Source organism: Diadema setosum, chromosome 7, assembly GCF_964275005.1.
Source record: "Diadema setosum chromosome 7, eeDiaSeto1, whole genome shotgun sequence".
In the NCBI taxonomy this organism is placed as follows: domain Eukaryota; kingdom Metazoa; phylum Echinodermata; class Echinoidea; order Diadematoida; family Diadematidae; genus Diadema; species Diadema setosum.
This window is the reverse complement of record NC_092691.1, coordinates 1,103,757-1,125,351: the sequence shown is the minus strand read 5'-3', so window position 1 is coordinate 1,125,351 and position 21,595 is coordinate 1,103,757. Positions and strand designations below refer to the sequence as shown.

At 38.2% G+C, this 21,595-nt stretch overlaps 1 protein-coding gene across 1 annotated transcript; it reads right to left on the bottom strand.

Annotated features, from left to right (window-relative positions):
- Nucleotides 1–1,084: 1,084 nt before the first annotated feature.
- Nucleotides 1,085–20,451, bottom strand: LOC140230545 (calcium-activated chloride channel regulator 1-like). Its single transcript, XM_072310688.1, has 12 exons — nt 20,335–20,451; nt 19,456–19,732; nt 9,802–10,085; nt 8,618–8,806; nt 7,842–8,072; nt 7,221–7,511; nt 6,364–6,591; nt 4,708–4,833; nt 3,763–3,910; nt 3,274–3,405; nt 2,468–2,683; nt 1,085–1,689 (listed from the first exon to the last, which is right to left on the bottom strand). Exons 1-12 carry the CDS (start codon nt 20,449–20,451, stop codon nt 1,085–1,087), a joined length of 2,844 nt encoding a protein of 947 aa, XP_072166789.1.
- Between the last annotated feature and the right edge of the window lie 1,144 nt (nt 20,452–21,595).

The following is a 21,595-nucleotide window of genomic DNA, read 5'->3' as shown; positions in this document are numbered from 1 at the left end:
ATGTTTAAAATCAGATTATCTCAATATAGAATTATTATGGTTCAGACAACGTAACTTGACTACTGTTGGCCGCATGGCTATTCTGTTTTTTTTTTCAATGACATACTGTGTAAAAACAATTTTGTATGAGCATTCGAAGTTTTTTTTTTTCTAACTGTTTAAAAGATGTCGTACAACAAGCATCTAACCAAAGTCAATCTTTACAGAAACTATTCCCGTCGACACCTTCCTAAATTCCTTTAGCAGTCGATGGTATATCCAGTATTATAAGACCACTAAATTGCCCCTCGAGGACGGGATTATGGAACACTAAAACGAACACATCCACACATGTACACACACGCGCACGCACACACACGCACGCACGAACACAAACTCGCGCGCAAACACACACACACACACACACACACACACTTACAGACACACTTTTCTATTTCTCAACCTGTCACACCCATATCATAAAATACAAGATCATAAGTAAACATGATTGCAGTCGGGTCAAGAATTGGATCCAGATTTTAGATTCACCCCGAACTTTGGCCAAGAAAATAATTGACATAGATTACTATATATATATATATATATATATATATATATATATCATATATGTATATTATAGAAGTATTGGAACAAGTTCACTCGGTTGACAACAGGTTCAACCGTATATATTGCTACTCGGAGTTCATGCAACCTCCATGAGGCGCAATCATCGGGCAATATATATAATTATATTGAATTGCCTGATGATTGCACCTCATGGAGGTTGCATGAAACTCCGAGTAGCAATAAATACGGATGAACCTGTTGTCAACCGAGTGAACTTGTTCCAATACTTCTGTCTAAAGCTCTTCCTTTGAGGATATCGAGCACTCTTCATAGAAGGATAGAATCACCAAGTGTATATATACGTATAATATATATATATATATATATATATATATATATATATATATATATATATATAATTATATTCACTTATTATCCTCCTTCGGATTGGAAAAATTTATGTATATATTTTTAAACATTAAGCTAATATATCTCGGCATATTTATTAGAGTTTCGTCACCATTAATATACGAGGACTTCAGTTGATGATATCATGATAGTAAGGCTCGTGATTTATATTTGGCTGCTCGTAGACTGGGTTGGAATGCTCATGTATGTCAACGTCACCCTTCTTAATATCTGCCCCAGTTTCCTCCCTAACGTGCTTGCTGGTAGGGCTGAAACATGCTTTAGAGGAATGCCTACACAGGAAAATACCAAACACACCACCAATGACCACTACTGACAAGACGACGGATAAACTTATGATGAGGGTTTTCCCGTTAAATGGTTCCTGCGTCGTCAAGAGAAAAGAGGTAGCCATTGAGGGCGTTATGTCATCTGTTCTGGTGGCAGTCGGAGGTAGGGTAGTGGTAGCCATTGGTGGAATGACAGTGGATGTTGATACGATGTTGGACGTCGACCCCTCGTTGCCAGCCTCATCTAATGCTCGCAAGGAAAAGTGATGCGAGACATTCAGGGACCCTTCAGGAAGCTGTACTGTGACGCTCTCCTCGATGCCGGCGATGGCGATATCGGATAGGTCACCTTCAATCAGCTGATCATTGTCTACCAGGGTACACGCTGTGAAGTTCGTCCTCAGTCTGGTGAAGTCAGTACAATGTCTTAATTCATACGATGAAGCTGGAAAAGGGAAAAACGTATCGTCATCGTATTTTAAAATTACCTTAAAAACTAAGTAAGAAATCTGGTGGTCAAAAGAAATGATAAATTTACGAGTAGGACGTAGTTTTGGTAGACAGTTCTTTAAAGAGAGAGTCACAAAATTTGGCATTAATTGTTCTAAAGCTGAGATCATAATATTATCTGTGATCATGTCCTTAAAAAGTGACGATATCGTACTCTCCAGAGGTAGACATTTGTCGCAGTTTGATGTTTTGTGAATTATGTCCAAATATTACCGAAGGATGCCGTATATACTTTACTATGTCCCTGATGCTAAGGGGATACAGAATCCTCGGAGTTTTGCGGATCCAATTGATTTCCACAATGTATAGTATTATTCCACAGTTTCTTGACCTTAACTGTCCTCTATCTCTTGCCCCTTCCCACGTTGTAGCAAAGTGATGCGCCATTTAGGTATTGAAAAAAAAAAGTTTTGGGGTTCTCTCTTTTCCACAACGTTGAATTTGAATCTGAATGTATCAACATGTAATATTTTTTGTGACCATTCCTTCAGGTATCTTGAACACCGAATAGAAATGTAAATATGCAAGGCACGTTTCTAGCTGCGTTGTATTCCTACTAATTATTTTGAAAAGACAAATTGCTATATCAGTTTATATCCCGCTACCTTCTCAGATGCATTTCTTTTTTCCCCAAAAATTACGTAAGTAAATTCAGTTTGTGCACTATAAGCAGAGTTTTAAGGTAGGAATACTACAGCTGGCTCGCATGATACCTCGGCCGTGATCGAAGTCGTCTCCGACTGCTGTCCAGACCAGCTCTACTGCATTGCGGTGGTATAACGCCGTGTACCTAAGGTCCATGATGGTGGATGGTGCAAGGATATCAGGGGCATTGGCCGAGTAGTTCTCAACAACGAACGCTCCGCCAGAAGCTTTTCGCATGAAAGCCGCCTGTGAGGGCGCTACAGTTGTTCCAACAGCACGACGACCTACGGTCAGTGCATTTTGACAGAACAACAGCCCAAACTAAAAACTTTAATTTACTTTATTTCGTATGGGACAAAAAAAAGTGCAATTGCAAATAACATTTGGGATACTCGATGTTACACAAAATCATTACATATAAGTAATAGAAAATCTGTACAACATTCTGACATTGTAATCCATGAATATACCCTATTTTGAAATGTAGTGAACATAACAAAACAAAGATTAATGGCACCATTTTTTCCAAACACATGAGAAGGGGGGAAATACTAGATGCAAACAAGTGTTATTAGATGTAGTAGTATATATTTCAGTCAGTAGCGAGTGAGATTTGACTATTATCTCCTGCTGCAGAGTATAGAAAATAGCCTCTCATTCTATTCGCAACATATTCACAATGAAATATGGTTGGTTTCACAATCCAAACAGGTGGACAAGTCTCTCTTTCTTTTTATTTACGTTTACAAAATATGCTTACTGATGGTTAGTGGGATATTGTTCATCTTGTTAATAGCATAATCATACGTGTAGTCCTACAAATTGATACATATGAGAATTTGGATTACGTGATGAGTGGTTAATTTGATCTTACGTTGCCCGCTGCTCTCAGTCTCTGTTTCAGTCGTCGTACCCTGAACTCTGACTGTCACTTCGTAACGACCGTCACTGTCAAATTCGAGGAAGACGGCTGAGTAAATCCCATCATCCTTTACCTTATCAGAACCTTCAGACAGAGGGAGAGGGAGAGAGAGAGAGAGAGAGGGGGGGGGGGGAGGGAGTTGTGTAATTCTTTAGGTATTCTAATAGGCATTGGGTATCTGCTCAAATATCATTGTCTCACTTCAAAGAACTAGCTTCAGCGCAGTGGTGTCCAGTAAGCAACAAGAGACGGGGGTGCAAATCCCAGGCTAGCCTCCTCTTTGTCACTTTGTTGAGAATGAGAGGGGCGTTAAGTTGTCTTGAACACTATGGTTTAGTGGCTACTTAACGCCCTTATGATTACAGATCGAACACACGATCTAGTGCACTGAAAGTATAGAGTAAAAACAAACAATTTCTATGACTAATTACGTTGTCTTACCTGTTCCTGAATCAGACAATTGCACGAGCCGCGTTGTACCGGTTGAGCTACTGATGGTCGCTTCAACTCTGGCCCCTGCAACCGGATCATGGTTTTCCCGTACTACGGCAAACACCCCTACCTTCGGAGTAGTATGGTGATCAATGCTCTGCAATTCAAAATGAATATCAACAGAGTAAAACATGCAGAAAGACGTAGATCTCACGCAAACGTCTCGTGCTTATCACTACTGGCAATAATTTGTATCTCCTTTTTTTTTGGGGGGGGGGGGGGCATGTTTCGCTGAACTTAATTCATTATGATTAAAATGTTTTATTATCATCCATTCTGGTCTTCCATTTAGGATAGTGATAACAATCACAATGCTGCTGATGATGATGATAATAATAATGATAATAATCATAATCATAATAATGATAACTAGCCTTTTTATTGGCTGATTTTCTCACCCTGTTTGTTTGGTGTGTTTTTTTATGAAGTCATATATACTGAAGAAGCATAAAATTTAGGAAAATTTTGTCACACATTTTTCCTCAGTTTTATCCCTTAATAGTTATACGACGATTTCCAGATCGCTGTAAACATGAAAACATGAAATTGGCGTTAACTCAGGGCGGTAAGTTAGCTCAGTCGGTGGGCGTCTGCCTCTTGATCCAAAGGACCACGGTTTGATTCCCGTGTCCCACTGAGCTATGTTGTGTGGAATCATACCGTCCTATCTACTAAGAGGCAAAACACTCTATCCGTCGGAGAGGACATAAAATGTTAGAGAGTCACAACTCATGCACGTAAAAGATCCCACTTCGTTTATTCATCTCAAAGAGCAGGGTGTTTAACCCGGTGAAGAGGTCCCGCCGTACCCCTGTAGAAGACAAACTGTTGCAGCTGAATGTGGGCTATCCAGCCATCTTTTCAGTTGGAAATGAAACTAACAAACAAACGTACCCGAGATCCGAGAATGACGTCAACGCTCACCACCCCGGTCTCATCCCGTTGTTTGGTTGTAATCATCAAACCCACTGCTTGGTCGTAACGGTGAGGATTCTTGAGGGTAACTGTCCAAATACCCGCCTGTTGAATAGTATTCAAATAATAAATGTTTATGAGTACAATGAACAGAATATTTCTCGTTGAATGAATCAATGATTTCATCTTTCAAAAGGAAATATGCCCATTACACGAATGGGAAAAAATCATTATTTGTTTTTCTATAATACAAATAGATACTTGTCATTTGATGTTTTATGAATTTAGAAAGAAGACAGAAAGAACTTAACTGATCTCATACACCACTGTAAATGCAAGCGTTTTGCGTACATAAGTGTGCCGGGCTCTCGGCGTGCGTGCAAATTGAGCAAATCGCCAAGTCATGGATCCAAGATTTTACGGCAGACGGAGGCTAAATCACAAGAATGATGACGTGATAGTAAATTGAGACAACTAATGATTCAATAAATGACACGGATCTATCTAGGTGTTATGTACAATCAAATCTCAAGAATCCATACTCAATAGTGTACATAGCGGGCAAGGGTAACACTATCCATGCTATCACTAAAGTGAAGAGGTTCGTCCTAGGAGATTACACCCTAAAACCTGGCGTCCACTAGCATGACTAGGGCACGGACATTACGCGAATGCAAATTTAGCAAACTTTCTGTGAGTTCTTGAAAGATTCCGCTTACTGCTTTTGTCATTTACATTTCCGAACGTTTCTGCACCTTCGGGAAAGGGAAAAACTTTGATCGAGACCAAAATGAACTTCCTGAATGTCTCCGCGGTGCGGGCAGCTTTTAGAAGGCAGGCGGTGGTCATCCGGAATGTTTCAAGAAAGGGCACACCTATATTATAATAAGCGAGGGCAAGAAACCGCTGTGGACATTTGAAACCAATACACGGAAGAGCCAAAAGATTGCAACGCAATGGGTTTTGAAGGGACGGTATGATATTGGTTGAGGCGAGGATTCAGCTTGTAACGTTTTGCAGATACTAAGATACATAGAAATCACTTTATGATGTGTTTAGGAGCATACAAATCTAAGGGGAGTTAAAAGTTTACTTAGTGAAAATCGTGGTTTTTTTTAATGGCTTTAATATAAAAAACAAAGTAAAACAAAGCGATCCTAATAAAAGTGGGTTCTACCTTTTGTTGGGATTGCCAATTTTCATTAGAGTATTAATGAACTTTGAATTCCTCTTTGAATTATAATTATGCTCTTACATATTTCTCATTATCTTAACAAAATTATCATTAAAAAAAACGTTGGAAACCTAAAGCCCCAACTAAACGGGCTCTTATCAAAGTCCCTTTAACTCAACTTCTAAAATCAGCTTTATGCTAAGAAAGTACAGTAAGTCAGAGAGAGAGAGAGAGGGGGGGGGGAGGGGTAAAATGGGGTAAAATGGGGCAAGGAATTTGATTATTAGAAGACATTTTGAATCATAATGGATGAAAGATCAGAAAGGCGAACTCTTCTTTTTTTTTAGAGCAGCCTCGCTAGATATGTCATTTATCAGATAATTCTTAATCTATTTTTGTACAGTATCATAAATAACGGCATGAAAATAGAAAGAAAAAAAAAAACTCATCGACAAACTCACTTCAGCGATGGGTATTGTGACTGATACAATCTTTCTCTGGGGGTCCGAGTCGTAGCCTTGAGAGTTTTCATCGTAATATTCTCCGTTTGGTCCTTCAACAATAACTTCGACGTCGTCATCGACGAACCGAGTTACTGCTATCACCGTGTCGATACCCTCTTCTCCACCGATAGCAAAAAAGCGCGTTTCCTGTCCGTTTGCAGACAACAGCACATCGTTCATCAGTACCTGCAAAGAAGTAGTGAGAATAATTTTTGTCATTGTGTTTCACGACAGGACAAGAACACATACAAAATGTTTTGCGCACAACCTTTCTGAAGCATATGTGCGCCTTCGTTTTCAAGAAATCTGTAGGGCTATTCATTCGAGTTAGAAAATTGTCTACTACCTTTATCAGGGATCGCGGGCGTTGATGGGGTTCTCCCCATCCCCATATGCAACTTTTAAAAAGGACGAAAATAGAATAGGGACAAAGAACGAAAGAGAAGAGGAAAATGTGTTAAAAAACCCACTGACTAAAACCTTACGCCATCCTTCTATTTCTAAGAATCCATTAATCTATCTAGTTCTTTTCTTTGTACAGGATTTTTTTTTTCGTCCAAATTTACTATAGACGTGATAGAACATTAGCCACAGCAACTGCATACTTTCTTTACAGCCAGATATCATAACTGATCATGATAAATGTATGTCTTAGACAAGGTCTTAGCTTCAACAAACTACAATTATGTGCTAAAGTCAATACCAGCTCCTTGTAGTCTAACGTGAGTGTGAATTCAGTACCTGTCGATCTCATACTCACTACAAGATAACCACTCTTCCAACAACTTTATCATGTCGTTCATGATTGTACTAACCTGACCTGGAACTGGAACGAAATTGAGTTCAGGGCGTTCAGACACCGTTGCTAGGAAGGCTTCGGTAAGACAAGCGCTGCTACCTCCATCAATACAGAAATAAGGTTTCCCACCCGTGATCGACGCCAGGTTTTCCAACTGTACATCGGCGCCATTAGTTATAGCGCCGGTGTCAATGACAACACCGGCGGCCATGATGGCTGGGATGGTGTCTTTGATGTAAGGGGATTTGTTTTCTGCACCATCATTCAGTAAAAATATGAAGCTGCCATTTGTAAAGTCCCCGAGTAGCTGCATTAATAAATTGTGAAAAATTGTACTTTTACGCATAAAAGACCACATGCATTTTTTCCAGCATTCAATTGCGATTTACCATTCATGACCAAAACTGATTTATTTTTGCAACTCCTATATGTATCGTCTTCCATAAAATGATAACCTTGTAGGATACACAGATTGAACAAATTTTGTGCATTGTTTCACTATTTCGCTGGTCGATTTGTCAAGCAACACACAGGACTAAAAAGTCATCAAAATCAGATTCTGGTAGCGTCTCGGTTAGCTGAGTTTTAAGATTGAGGTTACTTTAGTTCAGGCAGTGGTGTTATTAAATTGACTCACTATGAGGGCGGTCTCTATGCCACAACCGATGCATGTGCTCCCCGTAATGCCCGTTGGCAGTGCGTTGACCAGGTCTTCTCGAGAGCTGTCGTCGTCTTGGACCAAAGTAAGGTCTGCGTTGACTGTGGCCGAATCGTCAAAAGTGACGATACCAAGGTGGCTACCAGCGGGGATGTAATGGCGGATAAAGATGGATGCAGACTGAATGACCTTGTCGATTCTGTTTAACTCCTTTAATAAACGATTCACCATGAAAAAGAAAATTAAAGTATGGTCATCAGGGATTTTCTTTCAGTTTTTGTGTAAAACATACCCAACATACATGATTGTGTGCAAGTGAATGTTTGCTTGAAAAAGATATCCCCTTTGGGCTGTGAATATGTTTTATTTTTCTAAATCAATGTGGAAATCATATTGAGGGTATAAAGGTCATGTTTCAAAATTATCTTAAAGTACATGTACTGTACAACTCTTCGATCTGACGTCTTTACTTTTGAGCCTGAAGTCGAATTAAGGCACCCGTATGTAATATAGGTTATTGATTATGAGAATTGTGCATCAACTTTTCCTGATCATAGGCCATGATTCAACAAGCAACTACCTCAAGGCATCACTTTCCGCACCCTGTGACCATTTTTATACTTTATCTTGATTTATTTCGTTTTTATTATATGCCTTTATGGCAACAACAAAAGAAAATCAATACTACGTGTTGCATGTATGTGCGAAAATGACACCCCCTACAAGCCTGTCCTAGAAAGGTTTTTCCGACTCACCCCAACGCTACCACTGATGTCTAGGACAAGAACTACTCGACGGACAGGCCGCTGCAAGATAACGAACGAAGGCTCAGTGTCCACCTGACTTGGGTCCGGAAAATTGTGATCACTGGAGAAGTCTTCGGTTCCTCTCATTACTTCCCAGGCACTACTTCTTCTACAGTGGTAGTTTTGTAGATTAGCTGCCTGATAATTGTGTTGCCATTGGTCGCAAAATTGGTAGATCTGAGATAGGTGTAAGACTTGCCTTATCAATATAATGTTATACCAGTATCAATTATGGTTTTTTTGTTGTCTTAGATGATATGAAGATAATAAATACTTTGAAATTCTTTCCTCAGAATTCACCGATGAAGTTTGATAAAGTTTGACGTTCTAGTTGTCATGCATATAATAAATGTACACAGTAGAATTAATTATTAGTATATGTATTTCTGTTTTCAAATAGCACCGTACTACCTGGATGATCTTGCCACAAAACCTCCTTCATAATTATGTCACCCGTCATTTTACTCTAAATCCACTGTTCATTCCAAAGCCCAACACCGAATAAAAAAAAACAGATCCTTTTCTTTCATAGCACCCAGTATTTACAACAAACTCCCATCCCATATTCGAACGTCAACACTACTCATCTCTTTTAAGACCCAAATACAATCAACCTCTTCGCGCAGATTTAATGCAAATTCTGGTTTATTCTTCTATCGTAATAAAAAAAAAAAATCTATTAACAAAAAGTGAAAATAAAATTTGAATTCGAATTTGAATTTGAATTTGAATAACGTTTTTACACTGCGCAAATGATAAGTTCCGATGTGTATTGTACATTTATCTTAACTGGGCTCTTTTTTAAAGCAGGCCTTTTGGCTCTGAAAAGACTACTCTGTTTTTTTTTTAAAGAAGACTGAATCAATAAAATATCAATTTGTATTCGTATAGATAAATGAAAGACGCCTTTAGACAGCGAACGAAATTTCGGTATTTGCGTGAGTTATGCATTTCCAATTCCATGTGATATCTGCCTACCATTGGTAACCTGTTTTCTTTCTCAACCATTTTCTTAACTTCAAAATGTTCATATTCTAAGCTAATGAATTTGAATACATTTCCAATGTTTGTGCACATTTAGCAAACACCATTAATCATTGACTGTTAGCCTGAGTATGATTCGTTCAACTCACAGAGTCTACGCAGTGCGAGCCAAAGAGTAGAGAGACGCTGGTCGTTTGCCCACTGTCAGGAGTGAATACACACTCCTCTGCCACTCTCCCGTACATATCCTGTGGACACCGTCTGCCACTCCCGTCTATCATATCGCCAGTTAGATCACGTGAACACCTAGTCGGTTCATAGCGATAGGTGGTCGAATTCTGGTACTGGTTGGCTTCCCCATTGCCTGAGCCAGTGAAATGCTCGGGGAACAGACTCCACCTCAGACGGCCCCATTCCCGTACCATGGCTTTCCCTATGAGAAGGACAAGAAGAAAGTACGAAGGCTGATCATAATTATCATAGTCATATTACGATCACAGACTGACCATAGCCCTAAATGATGTTTTACGCACCCATTGAAGGCCGTGTCACACCTTTTCGGTCAAGCCTTGCGTGCGACGTGCGAAGAACAATTTTTACTACCCGGAGATCCCCGCAGATGACCTGAACATGACAGTACCTAGCACGTATCTCACCCGTAGTCGCCCGGAGGTGCGCACGCAAATCTTTTTACCATGTTTAGGCCCTGTCACACTTTTCAGGGCAAGCTATGCTGGCTTGTTGCGTGTAGGGATTTTCCAGCATACCAGACAATTTCTGAGGGCGGACAAGGATCTGGGCGAGTCAGTGCATGTGTCTTAATACTTGCTGGACGCGTTCTACTTAAATTCTACTTGCGGGTAAACTGCGTGACCTGTGTGCCAGGCACGTGGGGGGCTGACAACTCAGTGAAGGAATTCCTCTGAAGGAATGGCAGAAGTCCCATAAAATGTCATTTTCTTGGCTGCATACGGGGACTGCGCAGGAGTTGCCTGCGAGTTGCTGCCGCTAAGAGTCTCCTACTGGCGTTCTGCGTGGACCCCTCCGGGCATCCCCGCGACTCACCCGGAAAAAGATTTGGTCATGCTCAAACTTGGCTGCGGTTAAATCGGACTTGAATGCGCACCTCCGGGCAACTACAGGCGAGATACGCGCCTAGGTACTGTCAGATGCGGACCAACTGCGGAGAGCTCCGGGTAGCAAATTTGTTTCCCCGCAAGTCAAGCCGCAAACTTTCCCAGATACGGTATGACAAGACCTTGAGCATGCTCAAAACTTGTTCCGAGTGAGTCGTGGGGGTTCACTGGCAGAGGTACACGCAGAACATCGGTACGAGACCCTTACCGGCAGTACCTCGCAGGCAACTCCAACGCAGGTACTTCTCAGTAACCATAAGTCGCTCGTAACAGAAAACGGATCGGTTTCAAAGCTCTCACGCAGGTCACACGGAATACATGCAAGTAGAAGGTAAGTAGCAAGCGTCTAGCAGGTAAGAAACAAGTGCGAAACTCGCAAATATTCTTGTCCACCCGCGGAAAATTCTCCTGCGTGCTGGAAAATCCCTCCTCGTAACAAGCCCACGTGGCTTGCCCGGAAGGTGTGACACGGCCTTTACACACTCATGTAGGGTTTTTGTACGTTATGCAAGTAGGCCCCTAACATTAATTTACATCTGAACCAACACATTTTTGCAAAAAGAAGGGGAAAGAGGGAACATATTTTAACTTCCTTCAGTAATCCCACATACCTTATACATAGCATGCCTGCTATAGTATATACATGTAAAATATGTGTATGCGTGTGTGTGTGTGTTCTTATCTGTAGCCATCAGGGAACACAGCCAAAGGATATTTTGTGTCAATTCAATAGGTTTTTTTTTTCCTCCTGGTAATTGATGACCAGTAAATTTTGCTGCAAAATGCACGTTATCTCGTCTTGGTTCCAACATGAAGAATTAATTTTCCGAGTTAAATCGGCATTCTATTTCACACACACACACACACACACACAAAGATTTATATAACAAGATGATGCTTTCAAGTGTGTAGTGATGTTTCTAGAAACGAAATTCCAACTGGCATCTCCAAAGATTCAATAGAATAATATCGTTGAATGTATCACTCGTTATAAATTTGTGAAGCCCGGGTAACCGCATTGCATAAAGGGAGGGGAGGGGGTATATACCAGTTTGTGTGTACTTTCAATCTATAATCATTGACCGATCTAATTTCTAACAACACCTGTCCCCTGTAGAGTAAAGGAGAAATAGGTATGAACCAAGCATATTGTGCTTAATTTTCCGAGAATAAGCTTTTGAATATTACATGAATCATTCCATTTACTGTTGTTTGTTTTCTCTCTTCCTTTTACTCATGTCTGTATTGTTATGCACTATTTATTATTATCTTTCATAATTATGATTGTATCATTGTCTATAATTTGAAAGAAGTGAATGAATGAATTATTATGCAACACTTATTGACAATATATTTTGTAACATCAGCCCTTCACCTGCCTCCGAAATTATTTTATCAGATTTATCTGACCATTATCCCATCTTTTCTTGTATTCCCATTAACCGTAGAATTTCTTTAAAGCCTCCTATGGTAAGTTTCCGGAAAATAACACCTGACAATTATAGTTATGTTACAAGAGGAGTTAAACAGAGTCGACTGGACCGATGTATACGATAATGAGGATCCCACTGTAGCTTATGATTTGTTCATGCAAACGTTAATTTCTATTTTGGATAAACATGTTCCCATTATTAGAAAAAAAAATGTAACAGTTATAAAAGATATCCTAGGTTGCCTTGGATATCTAAATCTTTGTTGCGATCGATTAACCGTAAGAATAATTTGTATTATGTTGATAAAATGAAACGCACCCAGCAATCTCATCATAAATATACTTCATATAAGAATGTTCTCACGCAAGTAATACGGTGCGAGAAATGTAAATATCTTATACATACATGGAAAACTATTGATACATCAGTTAATACAAATACGGAGAAACCAAACTACGTATTACCACAATCAAACATAATAATTTGATTATCAATGATGCTACATCTATTTCAAATATTTTTAATCAGTATTTCTCACAAATTGGCAATAATCTTGCTCGCAATATTCCGGATAGTCAAAAGAATTTTTCTGATTTTTTACAAACTCGTAATCCTAACTCATTGTTTTTTGTTCCTTTAGAGAGAAATGAATTGCTAGATATTGCTCAGAATTTGAAAAACAAGAAAAGTGCTGGGCACGACAGTATTGACAATGTTCTTTTGAAAAATATTATCAATTTTATTGTTGATCCATTGGTACACATTTTTAATTTGTCTTTGTGTAACGGAGTTGTCCCTGAGGATATGAAAATTTCTAAAGTAATTCCCATTTATAAAAAAGGGGATAGGGAAGATGTTTGTAATTATCGACCTATATCTTTGTTGAGTTCTATTTCGACATTACTTGAAAAAGTTGTTCATTCAAGATTATTAAAGTTTTTGGATATTCATGAAATAATTTCTGATTATCAGTTTGGTTTCTGACAAAACCACAACACATCCCATGCAATACTTACTTTTCTAGATAAAATTTCAAAAGCTATTGATCAATTTCATCATACAATCGGCGTTTTCCTGGACTACTCCAAGGCCTTTGATACCATTGACCACAATATACTTCTTTATAAGTTAACACATTATGGTATCCGAGGAAAGGCCTTGGAGTGGTTCAGGAGTTACCTTTCTAGCCGAAAGCAATTTATGTAAGTTAACGGATATACATCAGTTATGCAAAATGTCTATTGTGGAGTGCCTCAAGGAAGTTTGCTTGGACCTCTTTTATTTATCCTTTACATTAACGACATGCCGAATTCATCAAGTATTCTTTCCTTTCTATTATTTGCTGATGATTTTAATGTTTTTTTATCCCATTCTGATCCTAACATGTTAATCAATGTTTTAAATGTTGAATTGGATAAATTATTTCAATAGATAAGAGCAAATAAATTGTCAATAAATATCAAAAAAACTAAATGTATGATTTTTAGTAACTCTTTGGAAAATGTGCCAAGGAATGTTTATCTGAATGACACAGTTATTGAATAAGTCTCTTCAATTAAATTTTTTGGTTTGATTATTGACCGTAAACTCACTTGGAATTTACATAGTGATTCCATAAGCCATATTATTTCAAGAAATATAGGTGTTATAAATGAATTAAATTTTATTTACCCAAAAACGTTCTTTTAATGTTATATTCATCTCTGATTTTACCTTATTTGATTTATGGTATACTCGCCTGGGGAAACACACATTCTTCTCTTTTGGAAAGACTACTTTTGTTACAGAAAAAAGCTCTTCGTATTATTTGCAATGAATCGTGGAGAAGTCACACTGATGTGTTATTTCAAGAAAACAAAATCTTAAAGGTAAAGGATTTGTATTTTCTACACTTCGGACAATTTATGTACAAACTTACCAATAATTCTCTCCCAATTGTGTTTGAGTCCATGTTCACTAAAAATAGAACTGTTCATCTTTATCCTACCCGGCAATCCAACTCATTTTATTTGCCATTAACTAGGACTATGTTTGCTAAATCTATAGTTTCTTTTACTGGCCCCAAATTCTGGAACTCTCTTGATAATAGTATGAAACAAGTTCTAAGTTTAAATATATTCACATCCAAACTGAAGAAGTTGTTCATAAATTCCTATATAGTTGAATGAGTTATATTTTAGTTACCCTTAATTTTGAGCTTCCTTTTTTATTCGTTATACTCATTCTTTTCTTTTATCTATTACTTTCCTACATTATGTACACATAGCTCGGTGATCCATCGCACCATGTGCCTTGCGCGTGCTGGTACAGACCCTTCGTCTCTTCTCCTTTCTCGCCTTTTTCCTGTCCTCTTGTCTCTTTCTGTTTCTTCTTTCAAAATCATTTCCTCTTTTCCTCTCTTTCCTTCACTGTGTTTGTTTCTCTCTCTCTATCTTTCTCTTTAAAAGAGTGTTTGTCCGTCTGTTTGTTTGTTTGTTTGTTTATTTATTTGTATAGGACTGTATGTGTTGTGCACCGTTTATGTCCAGCTAATTGCCTTTTGATGTTATTTAGTCTTTTTGTCCACGAGGAGACTGCAAAATACAAGCTTAGCTTTTTAGCATGTCTCCTCCATTTCCTGCAACTTTAGTTTTAATTCAATATTCTCTTGCTTTTTTCATATGCAGTATTGTTAACTTCACGTATTTTTCTTTGTTACGACATTGTATTGATGTTGTGTTATTTTGTGTATGAAAATGTTGTTGGAAATGAAATAAATGAAATGAAATGCAATGAAATAAACTGTATTCACGTGTCTGTTATACTGCTATTTATATCTTATGTTTGTTTGTAGTCTCATATACCTCGAGAGGTTGTCGAAAGAGTAATTAAAATTCTACAAATCCTATAAATACTAAAATTAGCTCGGATTACTTCCAGGCCATTTTACTCAAACTGCACTTATTTCACTGACCGACAACATTTCGAAACGTATAGATCGAGGTTATGTCTTAGCGATAGTCACAATAGATTTGCAAAAGGCGTTTGACTTGACATCGTTTGGTATAATTTAAGAAAAAATACTTTCTTTGGTTCTGGAATGAGGTTGCAAGATTGTTTAAAGATTATTTTCACAACAGAGAGCAACTAACTATGGTGAATTGGAATGAAGGTCAACTAGCCAAATATTTCTCTGTGCACGGAAAGCCTGAAGCCAGCATTCTCGAGCCGTTGTTGTGCATCATTTAACGACATTTATAGATATGTTTAGTTGTGTTCTCTTCGCGAACGACACTTGTTTATATTTTGCAGCTAAATATCCAAGAATATTAGAAGAGGTTATCAATGGTGATTTGAAAGTCGATGTCTAATTGGTTCTTAGATCACTGCTTGATATTTATAAGTGTCATTTACGTTAGACGGTTCGAAGGAGTCATTATACGTAATTTTGGAAATGTAAATTTGCCCATTCAAAATAGCCAGTTACACCACAGCCCTATAGCAGACCCATGGTTTCACAGTGCAAATTCCTCTGAGCTGAGCTTTTCGTGGCAGTTATTTTTGCGTAGACACCTCATAAAGAAGAAGTGAAAAAATGTTCTAAAACATTTGATTCGGTAAAGGGTGTCCATCAGTACTCCGATAGGAGAACACGATTTGAAATTGTACCAAAAGTCGAAACGGGGTCATCCCACGAGACCGACACCCAGGAGTCATACGGTTGGAGAGACGGACATCAAAATAGGTCCATGAGTCATACAGCCTATGAGTTATACCTCTCACGAGTCATACAGCCCATGAGTTCGACACTACGCAGAAAAAGGCTCACGAGACCGACACTACGCAAAGAAAGCCAACGGGACCACGTACACTACGCAAAGGCTCACAAGACCGACAGTACGCAAAAGAGGCTCACGCACGAGACCTACACTAGGCAAGACACGGCGTAGTGTCCGTCTCGTGAGCCTTTTGTGCGTAGTGTCGAACTCATGCGCTGTATAATTCGTGGGCTTATTTTACTTGATGTCGAACTCGTGGGTAACTAGTGGGTTGTCTGACTTATGAGCTATATGACTCGTGGGCCGTATGACTTGTGGGCTGTATAACTCGTGGGCTGTATGACTCGTGGATGTCGGCCTCGTGACGTGCACCCGTTGAAATAGCCCCGGATGGATTATTATAAATGAGTTGGATGAATGGCCATGTTGCCAAATATGTGAAGCTTCAAACCTTCAATTTATTTCTGTATAAAATAATAAGTAGAAATCTCGATTTTGATATTCGTTTTTGTCTTGTATTAAAAGTTCATTCTATAGCGCAATATTCCAGATAGATATTTTTTAAATCTTATTTTATGTACCTTTTATTATTTTGCACTCATTTCAATGTATTCAAGCTGGTTTCATTTAAAACTGTCTGCTATTCACAGTCATGCGGGCTTCCATGGATGATTCAATTCATTCAATTCAATTCAATTCAATTAATCCTAGACGTTGATGGTCGTTAGAATAGAATAGCAAAGAGCCACCTGAGGCTGAAATCAGACTACTGAGAAAACGATGGGAAACTCAGGCCTTGACAATTATTTGCTCCATAACTTGTCCCTAATTCACAGGCCCCCAGGATCAATGTTGAACCTCGGTCTCATTATAATCTCCGAAACGATGATACAACATGGTTCTCCCATCAAACTACGTAAAAACTTTCGAAGAAATAGTGCATGATGTTCAGCTTCTATTTTCATTTTTTAGAATCTCCCTTTAAGCCTAAGAACACTTGATGATATTGAATCATACATGGCAGAAATCAAGAAGAGTGCTTTATAATCGCAACAATTACATCTACCAGTTAATTTCGTTTACTCAAATACTTATCACACAGAGAAATCAGTCTACATGTATTTCTATTTGTATCCCCTATGCCCTGTTTAATTAAGATGCATGCACTGTGACACATGCTTATGTCATATTTCTGTGTGTATCTTGTTTCTTCAGTTCTCTTTTTTTTTTATATTTCCATGAGACCACTAATTTGTATACGTTTTTATTATTTCTTAATGATAACTATTTCTTATTGAGCGCTTTTAGAGGAACCTGATAACAAAGCGCTGTACAATGAACATACGATATTCACAAAACATGAAGTTTGGCTTTAAGTTTCCTTCTAAACTTTTCTTCTGAAACACAAAGGCGGATTTTTTTTTTGTAAAGTATTCCAGACGACAGATCCAGCATATGAAAACGTGCGTACAAAAGCTTTGGTTTTGGCTAGTGGGATTTGTGAGGTTGTCTTGTCATTTTGTGTCCGGAGTTGACATCTGGAGACTAGCATATGCCACAATGTGCCTGGTTGATACCGTTTGCTGACTATTGCTAGTCACCTGGGGCGAACCACGAGAGGTCGGCATCATTCGCCCGCTTTCTTGTCTTGGTGGGTAGGGGACCACTTCACCAAGTTGGCACCTGCTCTTTGCAATGGATGAATGAAGTGGGATCTTTTGTGTGCATGAGTTGTGAATCTCTCACACACGGGACCTCCATTTTGTGTCCTATCGCATACAGGGACAGAGTGTTTTTTGCGAGTGGACGGATTGCTTACACACAGCATTGCTCAGTGAGACTTGGGAATCGAACCCGGTGTCCTTGGATCTAAAGGCAGACGCGCTATATCACCGCCCCTGCCTCCAAAGATGCTGGATTACAGGCGCACGCCACTGCGGTCGGCCGGTTGGTAGGTTGGATAGTTATGGCGGAACAGTAATCATCATTTACTAAATTGTAAACAAGAATGGCCAGTTTGTAATCAGTACGCTCTTTGATAGGGAGCCAGTGTAACTGTTTCAGTAAAAGAGCGCTAGGTGATCTACTCTTTACACTAAGCACCAGGCGAGCCGCTAGATTTTGGACTTTTTGGAGTCTCTTCACATCGCTGACATTCAAATTTGCCAGCCGAGAATTCCTATTATCAAGCCTGCTCATAACGCAGTGCATAGTTACATGCATCCAACATGCATCCTATACATGTTTATCGCAATTTTGTTCGTAAATATCCGCCCTTTCATAAATGTTCACACTGCTTTGCAACTAAAAACCAGCTAAAAGCTGAAAGCTTTCTTCCATTCGTTATCTTTAACCCGTGATCAGATAAAAACATGCGAATAAACAAACCAGGCGGTCAAGGCGGATTATGAATCTCTTTTCATGCATTATATATATATATAATATATACACTCAGCAAAAAAAGAAAGTAAACACTTTTCCGAGATTATATCTCTCATATAACATTTGGCTAAAAGTTAATGTATTATACACCATATCAAAGATAATTTAAATGGCTATCAACCCGGTAGGTCAACGAAAAGGAAAACTTTACGCATGAGTGAACACCTTTGTTTTTCTCTTCCAGGGCACAAAAGTACAAATCGCAAAACTGAGCAAGTTGTCATTCATGCGTAGACGCTCTTCCTTATAACAATGAGAACAAACAAAAATTTCACACAAAAAGCAACATGAATTAACTTGCAAAAATAAACCTATGATCTCTATGATATCTTTAAAGCCCAAAAGATCAATGAAGGCTAAAAATAATGGAGGAAAATGAGGAATCTTCTATCAAAACTAAATTCAAATGAAATAAGAAAAGAAGCAATAATTAACAAAAATGGCAGACATTTTAGTTGTTTTTTTTTTCAAATTAGAAAATTGCCAATCATGTTTAGTTCTTGAATTTGTCTTGTGAATTCTTTAAAAAAATGAAATTAAAAAAATTGTTCATTAAACCATGTTTATGCATATTACTCCCTATATCATTTGAAGTTTGAGTTGACAGAAAATTATTATTTGTCCTTTACTTTCCCGCTTTTTTTTGGTTAGAGGTTATAAAGAGATAAAGAGAATAAAACCTTATTTTTGCTAGTTTATTCATGTCTCTCATTGTGTTAAACTGGTCTTTTGTTGTCATTGTTATCGTGAAGGGCATTTGCAAATGAAAGGCAGCATGTCAATTTTTGCAATTTTTACTTTTGTGCTTTGGAGGACAAAAACGAATGTGTTCACTCATGCATTGAATTTCCTTTTGTATTAACCTACTAGCTTGATAGGCAGTTAAATTACCTTTAATATGGTATATAATACATTGATTTTCATCAAAATCTTCTATGAAAAATATGAACTCGAAAAAGTGTTTACTTTCTTTTTTTTTGCTTAGTGTATATATACATGTATATATTTTTAAATGCTGGGAGTGTGTGTCCTACCACTGCATGATATGTCGACGGGCTGAAGAAGGTACCCGGATGTCAGCGTCATATCCAGCCCTGGATCCCCGCACTCGGCGTGGTTCGTTACCGAAGGATCCCTGGCAGGTCCCTCCACGACCCGGATGTTGGCGCTACCAAACGACTGATAGGTGGCCGTCTCGTAGACATCGGGTTTTCGACTCCATGTGATGGGAACGAGAATTTGGATCTCACCCCAGTACAGTCTGTTGTGGGTCGCATTGAATAGAATCCCCGAGCCTGTCTTAAAGGTCTCCTGATGAAATTAATCAAACGTCAAACGAGGAATAAACCAAAAGTTGTCCCTTCGAGGTGAGGTCTCTGCACATTGACACGTTGATAAAATTACTCTGATTCAAAGACTTCCCATGTAAACCGAGTATAGAACTACAACAGAGATGCTCTATACAGCGTAGGGGTTAATTTGTCGACGTCAACAATTACATTTTGAATAGACTACACATCTATCTTTGGCTTGATGAACACCACCCCCTCCCGAAAGCAAAGGGAGAAAACATTCCCACAATATCTTATGTGTTGAAATTGAAATATTGTCTCAGTCATGGAATTGTATCAACCAAAGCTTAGTTGGTTATAAAACTGCTGGATATCTATTTAATCACAATAAAGTTAAAGCTTGCGAGACAACCGACAATAATGAATATGTAATTGTGGATACTGTAATAAGTAGATCCTTCACATCTGTTAAAAACAAAATGTCCTACCGGCTCTACAAATTCTCAATAATACCAAACACATCTTTCATACGAACTTCAAGAAAAAATGAGACTTAAATTGAGACCCTCAAGTCGTTATCTACACAGCAGCTTGTAGCCGGATGATGAATAAAACACATACCTTAATGTGTTCAATTAACGTGTTGTCTTCTTCAACATCCGAATCAATGGCGACTAGGATGTTGGTGTACCTTCCATTCTGAAGATGAATCTGGTTTTTGTCTTCGCACGAGACCATTGCGTAAATCCAAGAGGCCAATACTATTCGAAGCAAATCAACGCGCCCCAAACGCACCATGCTTAATTTCCTTGCTCAATCAAAATGAGAGCTAACAAAGGAATTAATGCTTAGACTTGTTAGAAGAGCAAAGAGGAACAAAATGACAAAAATCGATAAACGAATGCCCTTAAGTAATCTTTGGAAATAAGAAACTTTTATGATGCATAAGATGTTTACACGACAATATCAAATATGCGATCACTTGGTGAAGGATAAAGTTCAGTCGAAACTTTTGAGAGCGATGCAAAGCAAGGATATGAAACCGCTGGTAGCTGAAACCTTTCTGATATCTCAAATCTATGTTGATTCATAGATGTTTGATTTAGGTTAATGAAAAAAAAAATGTTCTCCCGACGTGAAAGAGATAACATTTAAACACGAACTTTAGCCAGGCATATATGGTAGTGCATCTAAGAATTCTAACAAATCACACGAATAAGGAGGGTAAACAATTATTCATCAGCAAGATTAAACATTGGAAAGAAAAGAACACAGCACATAAGTCGATGCAAAGAGATTATTCGTCTGCTATGGGTTAAATTATTCGTAATCTTGATATCTTATTGAGATAGGATTATTTTCGGTGACAATGGAAATCATTTTAGATTTCAAGCTTTCAATTTATATTTCATTTTATTTCTGTAGGCACCAACGACTTGGTTTAATTTTACTTTGAAAATTAATTAAAATGGATATGCCTAAAATAATCACGTAAAATATAACTCCACTTCTTAACCTGTATAATAATATTGATAGCAATATGAATCATTTCCTTTAATTTTGTTTTAAACCATCATTTCAAAAAGACGTTTATTCGATGATTACGGAAAGCATTCTGTGCTTCAAGATCATAGTGTCGAATTGATTATGAACCAGAAGGATTCTTGGGTTATTCAAATTAATGTAATTGCTGGTACGAGTTATAGATGAGTCAATATTTTTGTTAAATGAAAAGGAAATGTTGAAAGTTTGATGAAGCAAATCTTTATGTATTTGAACATTAAATTTTGTTGTTTGAAAAACATTGATATCGTCTAATTTGAGAAGTTTTAAATTGGTATAAAGGATTACGTGCTATAAAGGAGGAATTTGTATATATTCA